The sequence below is a fragment of the Sphaerodactylus townsendi genome, linkage group LG02 (assembly GCF_021028975.2).
Source record: "Sphaerodactylus townsendi isolate TG3544 linkage group LG02, MPM_Stown_v2.3, whole genome shotgun sequence".
NCBI classification, from domain to species: Eukaryota; Metazoa; Chordata; class Lepidosauria; order Squamata; family Sphaerodactylidae; genus Sphaerodactylus; species Sphaerodactylus townsendi.
In genome coordinates, this window is record NC_059426.1 from 178,465,282 (window position 1) to 178,481,967 (window position 16,686).

General features: G+C 45.7%; 1 protein-coding gene across 1 annotated transcript in view; it reads right to left on the bottom strand.

Annotated features, from left to right (window-relative positions):
- The window catches only part of LOC125427112 (mitogen-activated protein kinase kinase kinase kinase 5), a 62,275-nt gene extending 45,919 nt beyond the window's left edge, over window positions 1-16,356 (bottom strand). Inside the window, exon 1 of the mRNA XM_048486183.1 lies at window positions 16,077-16,356. Within this exon, the coding sequence (XP_048342140.1) occupies window positions 16,077-16,184 (108 nt within the window). The 5' untranslated portion in view covers window positions 16,185-16,356. The remainder of the gene's footprint in view (window positions 1-16,076) is intronic.
- Between the last annotated feature and the right edge of the window lie 330 nt (window positions 16,357-16,686).

The window sequence follows — 16,686 nt, forward strand, 5'->3', positions numbered from 1 at the left end:
CGTCTTGTAGTGAACCTTCGGGACAGAGGGCTTTTTCTCGACCCTATTTGCCTGGGTGACCTTGGGCTATATTTTTACAACAAAACTGAGAAAAATGCCTGTCGAATATTCACAATAAAATTAAACATGTGGACACATATGCTATCCTGCTTACAAACAGAATCCCAGAGATATCTGGGATTTCAGAGATATCTGGGATTTCAGAAGCTTCAAAATATACAGTTCATAAATGTAAATTTAAATCATGTAGAGAGGAAAATGCCTGTATTCGTAATCTATAATGCCCATTGCTAAATGAGCAACAGCATAAGAACATAAGAACATAAGGACAAGCCAGCTGGATCAGACCAGAGTCCATCTAGTCCAGCTCTCTGCTACTCGCAGTGACCCACCAGGTGCCTTTGGGAGCTCACATGCAGGTGAAAGCAAGGGCCTTTTGCGGCTGTTGCTCCCGATCACCTGGTCTGTTAAGGCATTTGCAATCTCAGATCAAAGAGGATCAAGATTGGTAGCCATAGAATAGATCGACTTCTCCTCCATCAATCTGTCCAAGCCCCTTTTAAAGCTATCCAGGTTAGTGGCCATCACCACCTCCTGTGGCAGCATACTCCAAACACCAGTCACACGTTGCGTGAAGAAGTGTTTCCTTTTATTAGTCCTAATTCTTCCCCCCAGCATTTTCAATGGATGCCCCCTGGTTCTAGTATTGTGAGAAAGAGAGAAAAATTTCTCTCTGTCGACATTTTCTACCCCATGCATAATTTTATAGACTTCAATCATATCCCCCCTCAGCCGCCTCCTCTCCAAACTAAAGAGTCCCAAATGCTGCAGCCTCTCCTCATAAGGAAGGTGCTCCAGTCCCTCAATCATCCTCGTTGCCCTTCTCTGCACTTTTTCTATCTCTTCGATATCTTTTTTGAGATGTGGCGACCAGAACTGGACACAGTACTCCAAGTGCGGTCGCACCACGGCTTTATATAAGGGCATGACAATCTGTCATTCTGTATCAGCAGGAATTTAAGTTGTTTTCAAGGGCAGACCCATGCAGAGTGCGTTACAGTAGTCTAGCCAAAACAACACAGTTTAAAATCTCCAATTAGAACTGACGGTAAACAAAAACTGAATCAGTCAGATGCTGTCCTAAATAGAACCAGGTGCCTCAGAAAGACTGGAAATTTTGGGATCCAGTGTGCCTCCCTTGGGAGATTGTTCAATAATGATGGGGCCACCACCAAAAAGACCCTTTCTTATGTGCCCACCAAATGAGCTTCTTGGATGGTTAGGAGAGCTTCTTCCTGTGATCCTAATTCCCCAGTGGAGCTTTTAGGAAAAGCAGAATCAGCAGTAGTAGTTGAAGTAGTCAAGTCAAGAACCATTAATGGCATATATCAGTGGTGGCGAACCTATGGCACGGATGCCAGAGGTGGCACTCAGAGCCCTCTCTGTGGGCACGCACAAACAGAGTTACCCCCACCTTCCACAAACACACATCTAGGCTGGCCTGGGCCGCTGGGCTCAATTATTAGCATTAAACCTAAGACCTAGTTTTGGGGAAGCAGTGTAGGTAACCCTGTCAAGTGCTGTTAAACCCCACTGATTTTCATGCAAAGAACTAAAGCGCGATCCTTTACCTGGGAGTAAGCTCGGTTGCTGGCAATGGGGTTTGCTTCTGAGTATATAATTACTGCACTACTTTTTTCATCATTCCTATTACCCATCTCCTCCCAATTATGACTGTATGACTATAGCCTGTGCTGACATTTCATTTTATTTTATGATTTTACATTTTATGTTTTTATTACTATTGATTGTTTCCTGATTGCTTACTAGACCTATATGACAATCATTAAGTGCTGTACCTTATGATTCTTGACAAATGTATTTTCTTTTATGTACACTGAGAGCATATGCACCGGAGACAAATTCCTTGTGTGTCCAATCACACTTGGCCAATAAAGATTCTATTCTATTCTATTCTATTCTATTCTATTCTAAACCCTCTTAGGGTCGTGATTCACCCGTTGGAAGAGCTGCACGGCTGCTTCAAAGCAAAGCCACCGACTACCACTAAGCTTACTCCCGAGTAACGCACACCACAGAGCCAACCTTTTTTTTCTAAACTAAAATTTTCAGGTGAAATTGCCGCGTTGGCACTTTGTGATAAATAAGTGGGTTTTGGGTTGCAGTTTGGGCACTCGGTCTTGAAAAGGTTCGGCACCACTGACATATATTCAAATAAAATAAACACATAGTACAGTAACCAAACATGAACTTACAATGACCAGGCAAAAATGTGATTAAGAGTGCTTTCTTATAACAATACTAAGAAACCCAGCTATTTGCTCTAAAGAAAACCCACAACACTCTTCATGTGACTATTATCCCTTCCACAACACAACTTCCCCCATCGCAGATTTGCTATATCACAGGTCAGCATAAGAAATTAAATGGGAATTAGGGAAAGAGTTTTGTGGAGGGTGCAGACAACATGCAAAGGCCGGTGGACGACACAGAAAAAGTTTAGAAACTCAGAAATGCATAAAATCTATGTATAGTGTTGTATAATGTCAACATGTCTTATCTTTTAATACCATAAATATTTGTATATTTGTTACCATTTAATACCATAAATATTTGTTTTATTTGTATGGTTTGCCCCTAACTTGTTTGTATTAATTCTGTTGTACACCGCCTGGAGCCCCTCGGGGATAGGGCGGTATAAAAATTGCAATAATAAATAAATAAATAAATAATTTGGTGGCTGTTCATTTATTACACAACACACTGTGCAGTTAAAATGGGGAAGAGGGTCCACTAGAAAACACCGCAGCAGAGCTGATGTGAAACCTCAGACAGTGGAGTTTGAGGAGTCACGGCACATTCCGACCTCTAAATCAACGCTTGACCTTGCAGGTACCAAGTACCGTGTTTCCTTGAAAATAAGACAGGATCTTATATTAATTTTTGCTCCAAAAGAAGCGTTAGGGCTTATTTTCCGGGGATGTCTTATTTTTTCAAATACAGACCAAAAAATCACGTGACGCACGTGTGCTGCACAGTGGCTTGTGTATATTACAATTATTTTTTATTTTTTCCCAATTTTGCGCCCCCCCCATGTGACCAGATCAGCTGCACCGGGGAAAGCACCGGGGAATCTGTAACTAGGGCTTACTTTTGGAGTAGGGCTTATATTTCTCCTTTTTTAAAAGTACACTTTATTGAAGATATTTTGAAAGAATTTACAGGAGGAAAAAAGGAAAAGATATTTCAAACATCCTCCAAAAATCCCAAAAAATCACGCTAGGGCTTATTTTTGGGGTAGGTCTTATTTTCGGGGAAACAGGGTAATGAGCATGCATGCGCCAACAATGGGCATGGAAAGGGCAGAAAGATTTTAAGACCTTGTTCTGCAGAGCTGACTTTCCTACGTCTCTGCTGGATTCTCACGATTTGTTGGCAGAAATTTCCATAACAGGCTAATTCAGACTGCCTCGCATTCCTGCCCCAAAAATATAAGTCCAATCCCATGCACATTTACTTAGAAGGAAGACCGGCGGAGTTCAGCCGGGTTTAAGAATGCAGTCTAAATATTTATCACCACTTTCGAAAAATGCAAAGCACGTCATTTTGGCCTTGTGCGCATTCCTTCGCTCTAACTGCAAAAAGAAGAAATGAAAAACATGAACTCTGCCCAATCCTCTGAGGTTCAGTCAGCTTTCTCTTGAGTAAACGTGCTTAGGATTGCTTAAGTTGCTCCTCGGCAGCCAAAACCAGAAAAATAAAGTCACGTGAACAGCTTTAAAAAAAAAGGGGAACGGATCAAAGATCTTCTTTCCATCCTTCTCCATAGTGAGTTGGTCAACCCCAAAACACTCACGTTGGACACCCTGTCACCCTACAGCATAGCTATTCTCCCTTTAACCCCTTTCTCTCAAAGCTACACAGAACAAATCATAGAGTTGGAAGAGACCAGAAGGGCCATCCAGTCCAACCCCCTGCCATGAAAGAACATACAATCAAAGCACTCCCGACATATGTTAATCCAGCCTCTGTTTAAAAACCTCCAAAGAAGGAGACTCCACCACTCTCCTAGGCAGTGAATCCCACTGTCGGACAGCCCCGACAGACAGAAATTTCTTGAAGAAGAAGAAGAAGAGTTTGGATTTATATCCCCCCTTCCCTCCTGCAGGAGACTCAAAGGGGCTGACAATCTCCTTGCCCTTCCCCCCTCACAACAAACACCCTGTGAGGTGGGTGGGGCTGAGAGAGCTCCGAGAAGCTGTGACTAGCCCAAGGTCACCCAGCTGGCGTGTGTGGGGGTGCACAGGCTAATCTGAATTCCCCAGATAAGCCTCCACAGCTCAGGCGGCAGAGCTGGGAATCAAACCCGGTTCCTCCAGATTAGATACACAAGCTCTTAACCTCCTACGCCACTGCTGCTCCTTCCTAATGTTTAGCTGGAATCTCTTTTTCTGTCCCTTGAATCAATTACTCTGTGTGTGTTCCTGCTTGGCAGGGGGTTGGACTGGATGGCCCTTGGGGGTCTCTTCCAACTCTATGATTCTTCCAATTCTATGATTCTGTCAGAAGGGGCCCTCTCCAATAACGGGGAATCCCCAGGCGGCCCACTTGAAAAGGAAGGGGCGTGGCTGCGGCAGGTTTACCAACAAAGATGACATGACCGAGTGAGAAGCTCTGCGCCTTTCGGCAGAGAACACCCTCGCAGGCTGCAAGGACGGACACGACTGTGAGAAGCCCATAAACATCACAGGGGGTGGTAGCCGGGAATAGAGCCAAGCCGGCTTTATTATTAGCTGCATTTATGTAACAGCCAAAGCTTTGCGCAACGCACCAAGTCATTCATCCTCACAAACACCTTCTGCATTTCATTAATGCGCAGATGGGGAATCGAGACTCCCAGATGCCCAAGGCCACCGAGCGAGGGCCCCCCAGAGCGAGGCCCACCAGAACTAAGAATGAGCCCCAATTCCAAAAGAAACGTTCGGCCTCTCGAGGGAGGAAACACGGCCGGATCTGGAGGGGGTCAGTGCCCGGCTCTGACAGTGAAACACTCGGCGTGTTTACTCAGAAAGGAGTTCATCGGCACTCCAAGACCGATTCCTAAATTCCTGGTCCAGCCTTGGCCCATGTCCAGCATCTTTCTGAAACCCAAAGAATAAATGTTGTGAGGTTTTTTTTAATGGAAGTGACCATTTTTAGGAAGCTGGATTGTGTGCCCAAGACCACACTGCAAGGGTCGCACCAAAAAGCAGCCGTCTGCTGGCCAGGTCAGTAATCCCAAGACCAAAAAGCAGCCCAAAGGCACCGGACCTTTATTATTATTATTATTATTATTATTATTATTATTATTATTATTATTATTATTATTATTATTATTATTATTATTATTAATTGTATTTATAAACCGCCCTCCCCCAGAGGGCTCAGGACGGTGAACAAACAAATAGATAGAGCACAATAAAAACAAGTTATAGATAATCATTAAATATGGCTCTATATGTTAAGATCAACCCCCAATTAAAATGCAGCATCTTAATATCAGAATTACCGATGGCGTCCTACTCATGGTCCCCTAAGAAAGGGGGGAGGAAATGGGAGGGGGGGGGAACGGCAGGGTCCACAGGTGTTAGAAAAAATACCACTGCTTCTGGAAAAGGGGGAGTAGGGGAAGACCCAGTATTCATGCTAGATGGGGGACAACCCCCACAAACCCAAGAGGTGCCATTCCGACGTCCTTGGGAAGACTGGGCACAGTAGTAGACCACAAACTGAACGTGAGTCAGCAGTGTGATACGGCAGCCAAGAAAGACAATGAATTCTGGGGCGCATCAATGGGAGTACTGTGTCGAGATCGAGGGATGTAATTGTACCTCTCTGTTCTGCGTTGGATAGACCTCACCTGGAATGTTGTGTACAGTTCTGGGCACCGCAATTCAAGAAGGAGATTGACAAGCTGGAACGGGTCCAGAGGAGGGCGACCAAAATGGTCAAAGGTCTGGAATTAGGGAGCTGGGGACGTTTAGTCTGGAGAAGCGTAGGTTAAGGGGTGACATGATAACCATGTTTAAATATTTATGTATTTATTTATTTTTCAAACTTATATACCGCCCAACCCCCAAAAGGGCTCTGGGAGGTGGACAACATAAAATTCAGATACAAATAAACATAAAATCGAATATCAATTAGTCACTAATAACATAGTTAAAATGCAGCAAGTTAATACATAATATAGCAGTGCCCGCAAGGTCCCTCTTAGACCCTCCCGAGGGGGGAGAGAAAAGGGGTGGGTCCTGCAGATGGTAATGGACCCTACCTATAAAATGAAAAGGAGAGAGGGGAGGGGGGCACTTTCAGCGGCCGGACACCCCAAAAGCCCGGCAGAACAACTCCGTCTTACAGGCCCTGCAGAACTCACCAAGGTCCCGCAGGGCCCAGACAGCTGGAGGAAGAGTGTTCCACCAAGCAGGGGCCAGGGCTGTAAAGGTCCTGGCCCGAGTGGAGGCCAGCCGCATCATGGAGGGGCCAGGGACTGTCAGCAAGTTGAAGGGATGTCACGTCAAAGAGGGAGCAAGCTTGTTTTCTGCTGCCTTCAGAGACTAGGACACGGAGTAATGGATTCAAGGTGACGGAAAAGAGATTCCACCTAAATATTAGGAAGAACTTCCTGACCGTCAGGGCTGGTCACCAGTGGAATTCACTGCCTTCAAGATTGGTGGAGTCTCCTTCTTTGGAGGTTTTTAAAGGGAGGCTGGGTGGCCATCTGTCAGGAGTGCTTTGATCGTGTGTTCCTGCATGGCAGGGGGTTGGACTTGATGGCCCTTCTGGTCTCTTCCAACTCTATGATTCTATATACAGAACTATCAGAAGTCGCCTTCTCTTAATGGCTTGGAGGATGAGCTCGGTGAGAGATCTGCTATGTTTACAGAAGGTCCCAAGTTCTGTCCCTGGAATCCCCAGTGAAACAGGCAACAGGTGAAGTGAAAGAATTCAGCCTAAGACTCGGAGAGCTGCTAACAGGCAGAGTAAGCAGTATGGACTCAGATAGATCAGTGGTCTTATTCAGCACAAGGCGGCTTCATTGGTACCCTCAGTGAACGTGCAGCCAAGACTACGGCCGCTCCCTCTTGGCAACGGGCTTTGTCGATTCACTGGGAATGGGATTTTGCCAGCAGAAACAGCCAACCGAGAATGTGAACAGAAAACCTCCAAGCCTGTTCAATGGTGCCTTTGTTTCACGCCCTGCAAGACCGCACGGCGGACTAAGCAGGGGCAGCAAAGTCACAAATACACACCCGGCACCCACGAGGTTCCACCCACTTTCTCACCCTGTCAGGCAGCCAAGCAGTCCCACCGTGCTTCGGGGTGATACCAAGGCATCTGTTTGGGAACGGAGCAGCTGTAGGAATACCAGAGCCTGGCACCAGCGTGGAGTGGTGGTTAAGAGCAGGTGGATTCTAATCTGGAGAACCAGGTTTGATTCCCCACTCCTCCACCTGAGAGGCAGAGGCTTATCTGGTGAACCAGATATGTTTCTGCACTCCCACACACGCCAGCTGGGTGACCTTGGGCTAGTCACAGTTCTCTCCGAACTCTCTCAGTCTCACCTACCTCACCAGGTGTCTGTTGTGGGGAAAGGAAGGGAAAGGAGCTTGGAGGAACGTCGTGACTTGGGTCTGCAATGGAAGGGGGGAGTATCATGGCTTGATGATCCAGGCTAGCAAGTACTGTTCACCAAGGTATTTCATACGACTCCTGGGGCACGGCCAAATATCTGTTCTTACTTCCTGACCCTACGCTGGGTGGTGTGCAAACTTTAGCTAGGTGCAATGTCTTACCCTCTGCTGTGAGGCAAGGAAGAGGTTTACAACTATCCTACATCATGAAGTACTTTGTGTATGCAGGTTAAATAGTGAGGAATCTATATACTATGTTTTATTCCACTGTCCTCTATATGAGACAGTTAGATAAAAGCTTCTGCTACCTCTCCTGGCCAGTTCTGAAGGCTGCACTGATCAACAAAAAACAATATTCCTTTTGAATAATATTTTTGGCGCTGCTTTACAGCAAATAGCTAGGTTTCTTAACATAGTTATAAGTAAGCGCTCTTAATCAACTTTTTTATGTCTGGTCACTGTAAGTTTAAGTCTGGTTATTCGTGTGTGTGTGTGTGTGTGTGTGTGTGTGTGTGTGTGTGTGTGAGTGAGACTGTAAGTTTAAGTCTGGTTATTCGTGTGTGTATCTGTGTGTGTGTGTGTAAGTTTAAGTCTGGTTATTCGTGTGTGTGTGTGACTGTAAGTTTAAGTCTGGTTATTCGTGTGTGTATCTGTGTGTGTGTGTGTGTGTGTGTGTGTGTGTAAGTTTAAGTCTGGTTATTCGTGTGTGTGTATGTTGGTTCTCATTTGAATGTGTGTGTTTGTTCTCATTTGAATGTCTGCCATTAAAGATTCTTGACTTGACCTGGAAGGAGGATGGAGACCACCTATTTAGCTTTGATCCAACTGAAAATGCTCCAAAGGTGATGCCAACCTGCTGCTACCTGCAGCTCCCCTACCAAAGATCAGCCTTAATCTGATTCCGCCTCCTGCAAGCTATTCTTAACCTCAGGATAAACCTGCATCCTTTTAATCAGGTACTATAAATGCCCAATCCCCGCAAGAGACAGAAAAATATACCTTCACCTTCTCTAAGCAGGTCAGGAATACCGAAGATCACAAACTTCCAGGGAAATAATGCTTCGCTTCAGTCGAGCGTTTGTGGGCTCCCAACCATTCTTGCCGAAAAGGAGCTTACAGACCCAAAACAATGTCAAGTGAAATCAGAATTCAAATGCCACATGTTAAAACTAATTCTAAAAACCGTTCCTATGTAATGTATTGTTGAGGGCTTTCACGGTCGGATTCAACTGGTTGTGGCGGGTTTTCCGGGCTGTGTGGCTATGGTCTGGTAGGTCTTGTTCCTAACGTTTCGCCTGAATCTGTGGCTGGCATTTTCAGAGGTGTATCAATTTTCTCTGTGATACACCTCTGAAGATGCCAGCCACAGATGCAGGCGAAACGTTAGGAACAAGATCTACCAGACCACGGCCATACAGCCCGGAAAACCTGCCACAACCAGTTCCTATGTACATTCTTAAAAGTAATTCATATATAGATGGCCGCAAATGAATAAACTCAAGCCCAAGAATCTGTCTTCCAGAAGTTTATGTGAGCCGAACTGCACTCAAAAGTAGCCCCACCTTTTTCCTACATTAGCTCTTTTTTTTACTCTTTCGGTTTTAATTTCTTTATTACTTGTTTATCATTTTAATCTTTCTTCCTTTCTGTAAATTTTGTTGGCAAAATAAAAAAAAATTTAAGGGCATACAGAAAATCACAATCTTTAGTTATAAACCTCTTTGGAGTTTCAGGAGGGTAGCAACGTTGGCTTGCAACTGGAGTTAGATCCCATTCCAGGGGCAACTTAGAGATCCACACTTTTTTGGGGGGGGGATAAGTTTTCAAGGGTCAACACTTCCTTTGTCAGATACTTTGAGACTTGAAAGTTTATATCATGAAAATCTTGTCTGTCTCTAACATGCTACTGTGGCGTAGGAGGTTAAGAGCTCGTGTATCTAATCTGGAGGAACCGGGTTTGATTCCCAGCTCTGCCGCCTGAGCTGTGGAGGCTTATCTGGGGAATTCAGAGTAGCCCGTAGCCCGTGCACTCCCACTCACGCCAGCTGGGTGACCTGGGGCTAGTCACAGCTTCTCGGAGCTCTCTCAGCCCCACCTACCTCACAGGGTGTTTGTTGTGAGGGGGGAAGGGCAAGGAGATTGTAAGCCCCTTTGAGTCTCCTGCAGGAGAGAAAGGGGGGATATAAATCCAAACTCTTCTTCTTCTTCTACTGAACTCAAATCTAGCTTTTCCTAGAGTTAGTTGTGCTGGGGAGAAGAAGCTGGGGGAAATACTTTCCCCCCACATATCAGTAGGGTGAAAATATTCCAAAGCCTGGACTTGCTTATATAGGCACATAATCTCAAACAGATTGACTGAACCAAAATTAAACTATGCCAAGGCAAAAGATGTGACAAAAATCTGAGCCAACGTGAAACATTATCACAAGCCAATAAAGGGAGGCCTCTTTTGTCCCAAAAATCCAAATTCCAAGCCATGGAAAAACCAACTGCTCTCATATGAACTCTTTGCACAAATTAGCAGAGATCTGCTTCTCTGCATAACATAATAGCAAAGATACAGCTCGGCAGCTCTGCGAGGAGAAGGTCCCAAATGACACGCTTGGAATTTCTAGGGAGAAAGAGCAGATGGCAGGAGACAGGAAAGTCCTTTCTTGAATCGAAGCCCTGGACGGCCGGGGCAGACAATACTAAGCTATACCCCTTTCAAAATAAAGAATTCCAAAGGTGTGTGAATCATTTCACCATATCTTCCTGGCAGTGGTGGGATCCAGACATTTTAGTAACAGGTTCCCATGGTGGTGGGATTCAAACAGTGGCGTAGCACCAATGGGGCTGGGTGGAGCACGACAGGGGCGTGGCCAGGCATTCCAGGGGCAGGGCATTAATAATTTCTCCGTTACTGTAAAAAACTCTTACTGTAAAAAAAAAATTCCTAATTTCCAGCTGGTATCTTTCTGTCCATAATTTAAACTCATTATAGCAAGTCCTATCGTCTACCGCCTACAGAAACAACAACTACTTCTCCTATAATTGGCTGCCTGTCAAATACTTAATACTTTCAAATACTTCATTTTGTTTCTAGAAATCAAAAGAAGGAGACTTTCCCTAAACAAGGAACTTTGCCATATTTCTAAAACATGTTTTTCAAACAGCCCAACAGGGAGAATTATCCTGTTTTCTACCTTCGCTAACTGGCCACATAGGAAACAACAGGACTTTATGATTTTTGGACCTAATGGAGTTTCTAACGGAAAAGCAGACCCAATTAGTAACCCCCCCTCGGCACACACAAATAATTAGTAACCCACTCTCGGGAACTGGTGAGAACCTGCTGGATCCCACCTCTGGATACATGCCTACCCTGGCCGCTGACCCCAGATCTGCCCTGCAGCTCCATCATTACTGGTGAGAAACAACAACACAAAACAGGCCACCACACCCCTAAATACTATTAAGCACCTAATGAACATCTGGAGGGCCATAGGTTCGCCACCACGGAGATGCTCCTGAACTATGAAGACGTTTTATGCTGATCAGACATAATGCTCTGCTAACAGTTGCCTTAATTGGCAAATACAATAAAAGACCAAAAGAAAAATGCTTATGTTTATGCCAGGATGGTTCTATACAATCGTTGGAGAATCTTATTTTCGACTGTAAGAATTTGGACCAGGAAAGAAGGAAGTTAATCAATCCTATTTTATATAAATATCAAGGTAGAGAGAGGAGGACTCTTATTTCCATATCAGTTGCCGAAACCAACATAGGTGTGATACGTGAGGCTGCTAAATTTGCCCGGATAATTTGTGAAAGGTATAAGGGAGGGTTTCAGCTCTTGTAATAATTTGTTTATTTAATATCTTAACAGTTTAGGAATTTGGCTTGTTGATTTCATTGCTTAAATTAATCTGATGTTTTAGCCTATAGCAGTGGCGTAGTGGCTAAGAGCAGTGGCTAAGAGCAGGTGCACTCTGTTCTGGAGGAACCGGGTTTGATTCCCAGCTCTGCCGCTTGAGTTGTGGAGGCTTATCTGGGGAATTCAGATTAGCCTGTGCACTCCCACACACGCCAGCTGGGTGACCTTGGGCTAGTCACAGCTCTAAGGAGCTCTCTCAGCCTCACAGGGTGTTTGTTGTGAGGGGGGAAGGGCAAGGAGATTGTCAGCCCCTTTGAGTCTCCTACAGGAGAGAAAGGGGGGATATAAATCCAAACTCTTCTTCTTCTTCTATAGCAATTTGTAAGTGTAGGATATTGTTATAATTTTAGTCTAGGACCGCAAATAAATAATTTTTAAAAAAATTCCCCTAAATGACTGCCAGAATCAGGTCTTAGCACTGCTCAACTTCCCAGAGTTTTTCCAAAAGGGCATTCACCACTACCTTCACCACTGAAGCTGAAATGGCTGAAAGGACACGGCTGGGAATTTCCCCTCTTCTGTTGCTGCTTCGTTCCACCCCTCCCAACTCCCACACCTGAGGCGTTTGCCACTCTCAGCTCAAGGTCACCCCTCGTATCATATTTAATGCCTGGTGATACACAGTCGCAAGCGATCAAGTCAAACGTCCGAAGGAGGAAATATGCGCAGTAGTCTAAACTGAAATTGACAACTTATGTCGCAATGAGAGAAAGGAGAGCTGCTGTGTGAGGAATATGTGTTCGGAAGGGATCTCTGAAATTCAAAGAGGCCGTCACGAGCGCCACAGGTGCACGAACGCAAAGGCGGCTTCGACTGGCAACCAAAATGGTACGAGGTCTGGATTCATGCCTTAAGAGAGGCTCAGGGAGTTGGGGGAAGACCAGGGGTTTCTCAGCCCCGGCCCAGTGGGACATGCTGTCAAATGAGACTGGGCCCCTTGGGAGTTATCACAATTCCACCAGGCCCATGGTCCAGGACAGCAATGGCATTACATCTGTTTGCCCTCCCCTTCCCCTCCATTTTCCCTAAGCTAGCATAAATGGAGTTGTGGGTATGGTCTTATCATCCCACCCTTTAGGACGCTGTATTGTAAATATGAATTTTACACAATTTTAAGGTATTTATTAAGTTTTTAAGTTGCACAATGCCCTGAGCCCACTCAGAGAAGGATGTATAATTATTTTATTAACAACCCCAACAACAATAAGAAGCCTGAAGGCCATTCAGTAAGAACACGACTCTTACCCTACCCTCTCACACCTCCATTTCAGAACTGTGTGCTGGCTAGAAAAGGGCAAGATAGCAAAAGGAAGGAAGGAAAAGGAAGGAAGGAAGGAAGGAAGGAAGGAAGGAAGGAAGGAAGGAAGGAAGGAAGGAAGGAAGGAAGGAAGGAAGGAAGGAAGGAAGGAAGGAAGGAAGGAAGGACGGACGGACGGACGGACGGACGGACGGACGGACGGACGGAGTAGTTCTGTAGTGGTTAAGAGAAGTGGACTCTAATCTGGAGAACTGGGTTTGTTTCTCCACTCCTACACATTCCTGCGGGGTGATCTTGGGCTAGTCACAGTTCTCCCAGAACTCTCTCAGCCCCACCAATACCTCCTAAAGTGTCTGTTGTGGGGAGAAGAAGGGAAGGAGTTTGTAAGCCACTTTGAGAGGCTTTATGATTGAGTAAAGTGGGTAATAAATCCAAACTCATCTTCCTCTTAAATAAAAAAAAAGTCTGTCCAGCCTGAAAACTAAAACCGGGGAATTCTACACAAGACAGGACTCAGTGATATCTTCTTGCAAGAGAAAATTCTACCTACAAGAGAAATCCAGCTTCCCCACCAAAATGGGGGCAATCTTTTGAACCTCCCAGTGGCTGGGAATAAGAGTCTAGGAACAAGGCTCTTGTTTCAGGCCCCTCCCGATCCTGTTCAGGCTGCCTTTGGCTTGTAATGTTCAGGAACTGCCTAAAACAGATGTCCCAGGGAAAGGCAGAGTGACTCGTTTTTCCTGACCGCCTTAATGTTTATCACCCGTCTCATCACTGACATGTCAATTTGCAGGGTTTTATCTCAATCAACGTTCCGCTGCTTTCTGCTGACCTCAGCTACGCTCCTACTAGATCAGTGGTGGCGAACCTTTTCGAGGCCGAGCGCCCAAACTGCAACCCAAAACCCACTTATTTATCGCAAAGTGCCGACACAGCAATTTAACCTGAATACTGAGGTTTTAGTTTAGAAAAAATGGTTGGCTCTGAGGTGTGTGTTACTCGGGAGTAAGCTTGGTGGTAGAAGATGGCTTTGCTTTGAAGCAACCGTGCAACTCTTTGAATGGGTGAATCATGACCCTAGGAGGGTTTACTCAAAAGCAAGCCACAATGCCAGCAACTGAGCTTACTCCCAGGTAAAGGATCGCACTTTAGTTCTTTGCATGAAAATCAGTAGGGTTTAACAGCACTTAACAGGGTTACCTATACTGCTTCCCCAAAACTAGGTCTTAGGTTTAATGCTAATAATCGAGCCCAGTGGCCCAGGCCAGCCTAGATATGTGGGCCAGCCTAGATATGTGGAAATCGCCCCCCCCCCCCCCCATGATGAACTCTGTTTGCGCATGCCCACAGAGAGGGCTCTGCCACCTCTGGCCCCCGTGCCATAGGTTCGCCATCACTGTACTAGATCCTTCGCTGCCGCTTTGTGTCTCCCTTCTGCGGTTTGGTCGTTTGGATTCCACAGTTCTCGGTCTGAGCTGTTTCGGACAGGATGCCGTTCAGTCATGTGACTCACTGCTGATTGTTTTACAACTTTGTGCCTGTTGGAAGCATCCTCAGGCAACTTTGCCCTGGAGTGGGAAGCACAGAAATGTGCCACGCACGTCAACGGGAGAGGAGTCAGACCCGCTCCTTTGAGGTCATCCAAAATTAAAAAGCTGGGGAAGATTTTTTTTTTCTGACAACAGACAGCGGGAGGAAGAGACTCCCGGGGCAGAGCTCTCCAGCAAGGTGTTAGCGTTTCATTATTAGAAGCGGCAGATGGCCACAATGGCTAATAATGTAGCCTCACACACACACACACGCCTGAATCTCATTTCTATCGTTCACCCCAGGCGTGAAAAAAAAATGTCACCTTGTTTCCCAACTGGCTCAAGCTGTTCAAAGGGAGGGAGGGAAGGAAGGAAGCCGGTCACATCAGATGAATCAGATCAACAGATTCAGTGCTTCCCTCTTGTTTGGTAGGTCTTCGGCCATTATCCTCTAGTGCAGTGGTTCTTAACCTCCCATCCAAGTACTAACCAGGCCCGACCCTGCTTAGCTTCCGAGATTAGAGATCGGGCGCGTTCAGGGTGGTATGGCCGTAGGCGGTTCTTAACCTTCCTAATGCCGCGACCCTTTAGTACAGCTCCTCATGTTGTGGTGACCCCCAACCCTAACATTTGTCCATTTTACAGAGGGAGAACACTGATGCAGAGAGTCTTAGGCGACCCCTGGGAAAGGGTCGTTCGACCCCCAAAGGGGTCGCTACCCACAGGTTGAGAACCGCTGCTCTAGTGTCACCCCCCCCCAAAGGATTCCCCCTATTTTCATCTGGCATAATGAGCCAATCATCGTTAGGGCTCCATTTTAGTTCATTTGAATGTTAAGGTTTTTACAGTTATACACACACACACACATGTATGTGCATATGTTTTTATAATTGTTCTTATGGAATTATTTCATGGTTGCCATTAGCCGCCCAGAGTTTGCAGCGGAAGTACAGCAGGAATCATAGAGTTGGCAGAGACCACAAGGGCCACCTGGTCCAACCCCCTACAGTGCAGGAACACACAATCACTCCTGACAGACGGCCATCCAGCCTCTGTTTGAAAACCTGCAAAGAAGGAGACTCCACCACTCTCTGAGGCAGTGAATTCCACTGTCGAACAGCCCTGACAGTCAGGAAGTTCTTCCTGATGTTTAGGTGGAATCTCTTTTCCTGCACCTTGAACCCATTACTCCATGTCCTACCGTGTTTCTCCGAAAATAAGACAGTGTCTTATATTAATTTTTGCTCCCAAAGATGCGCTATGTCTTATTTTCAGGGGATGTCTTATATTTCTGTGTTCTGTTCGTCGGGTATGCTTCCAAACAAAAACTTTGCTATGTCTTACTTTCGGGGGATGCCTTATATTTCGCACTTCAGCAAAACCTCTACCACGTCTTATTTTCAGGGGATGTCTTATATTCGGGGAAACAGGGTAGTCTCTGAGGCAGCAGAAAACAAGCTTGCTCCCTCTTTGACATGGCGTCCCTTCAAATATTTAAACATAGCTATCGTGTCCCCTCTTAACCTTCACTTCTGCAGGCTAAACATCCCCTCTCTTCGTAGGGCAGGGATTCCAGATCTTTGACCATTTTGGCTGCCCTCCTCTGGACATGTTCCAGCTTGTCAATATCTAAATGCCACAGGGAGGCCGAGAGAATACACCTGCTGGACTCCCACCTTGTAGACGTCTCCATATGTGCCGCTCCCCACTCTCTGGACCAGCTCGTAGTCTTGTTGAGGGTTCCGCCGCATTATATCCCCAATCGGGCGAGTCAGAGGATCCATAGTCCACAAACGCTTCCTCCCTCCCTTCCCCCCGGAGGGAGAACAGGGACCAGTCTGTGGCTGCCACTCCTTTCCCGCCGGTGGGTCTCCAAAATAGTCAGCAATGTCCTGGAGGTCCTAGCGAGAAGATCTTAGGGGGACCCACATAGCTTCAGCCAGCTTTTCTTTAGGCCTGAAACATAAAAGAGGGACTCACGTGAGGTTCTGACTTCAAAAACTGCCATCCTGGAACAATATAAACGAGCCCCCAATGAAAGCACAAGCCGACCAACCAGGAGTTGTCCAGCAAAACTAGTTTCAATGTTTATATATTTTTGTATTGCTTTTTACATTATTGTGTTTTTATTATGTATTGATATGCAAAGCCGCCTCGAGTCCTTTGGGAGATTGGCGGGATATAAATGTAAAGTATAAATAAATAAAATAAATTAAACGGCTCATGGAATAAGATGTCACTTGGGTTAATTTCAGAGGGAACAGAAGAAGAAGAAGAAGAAGAAGA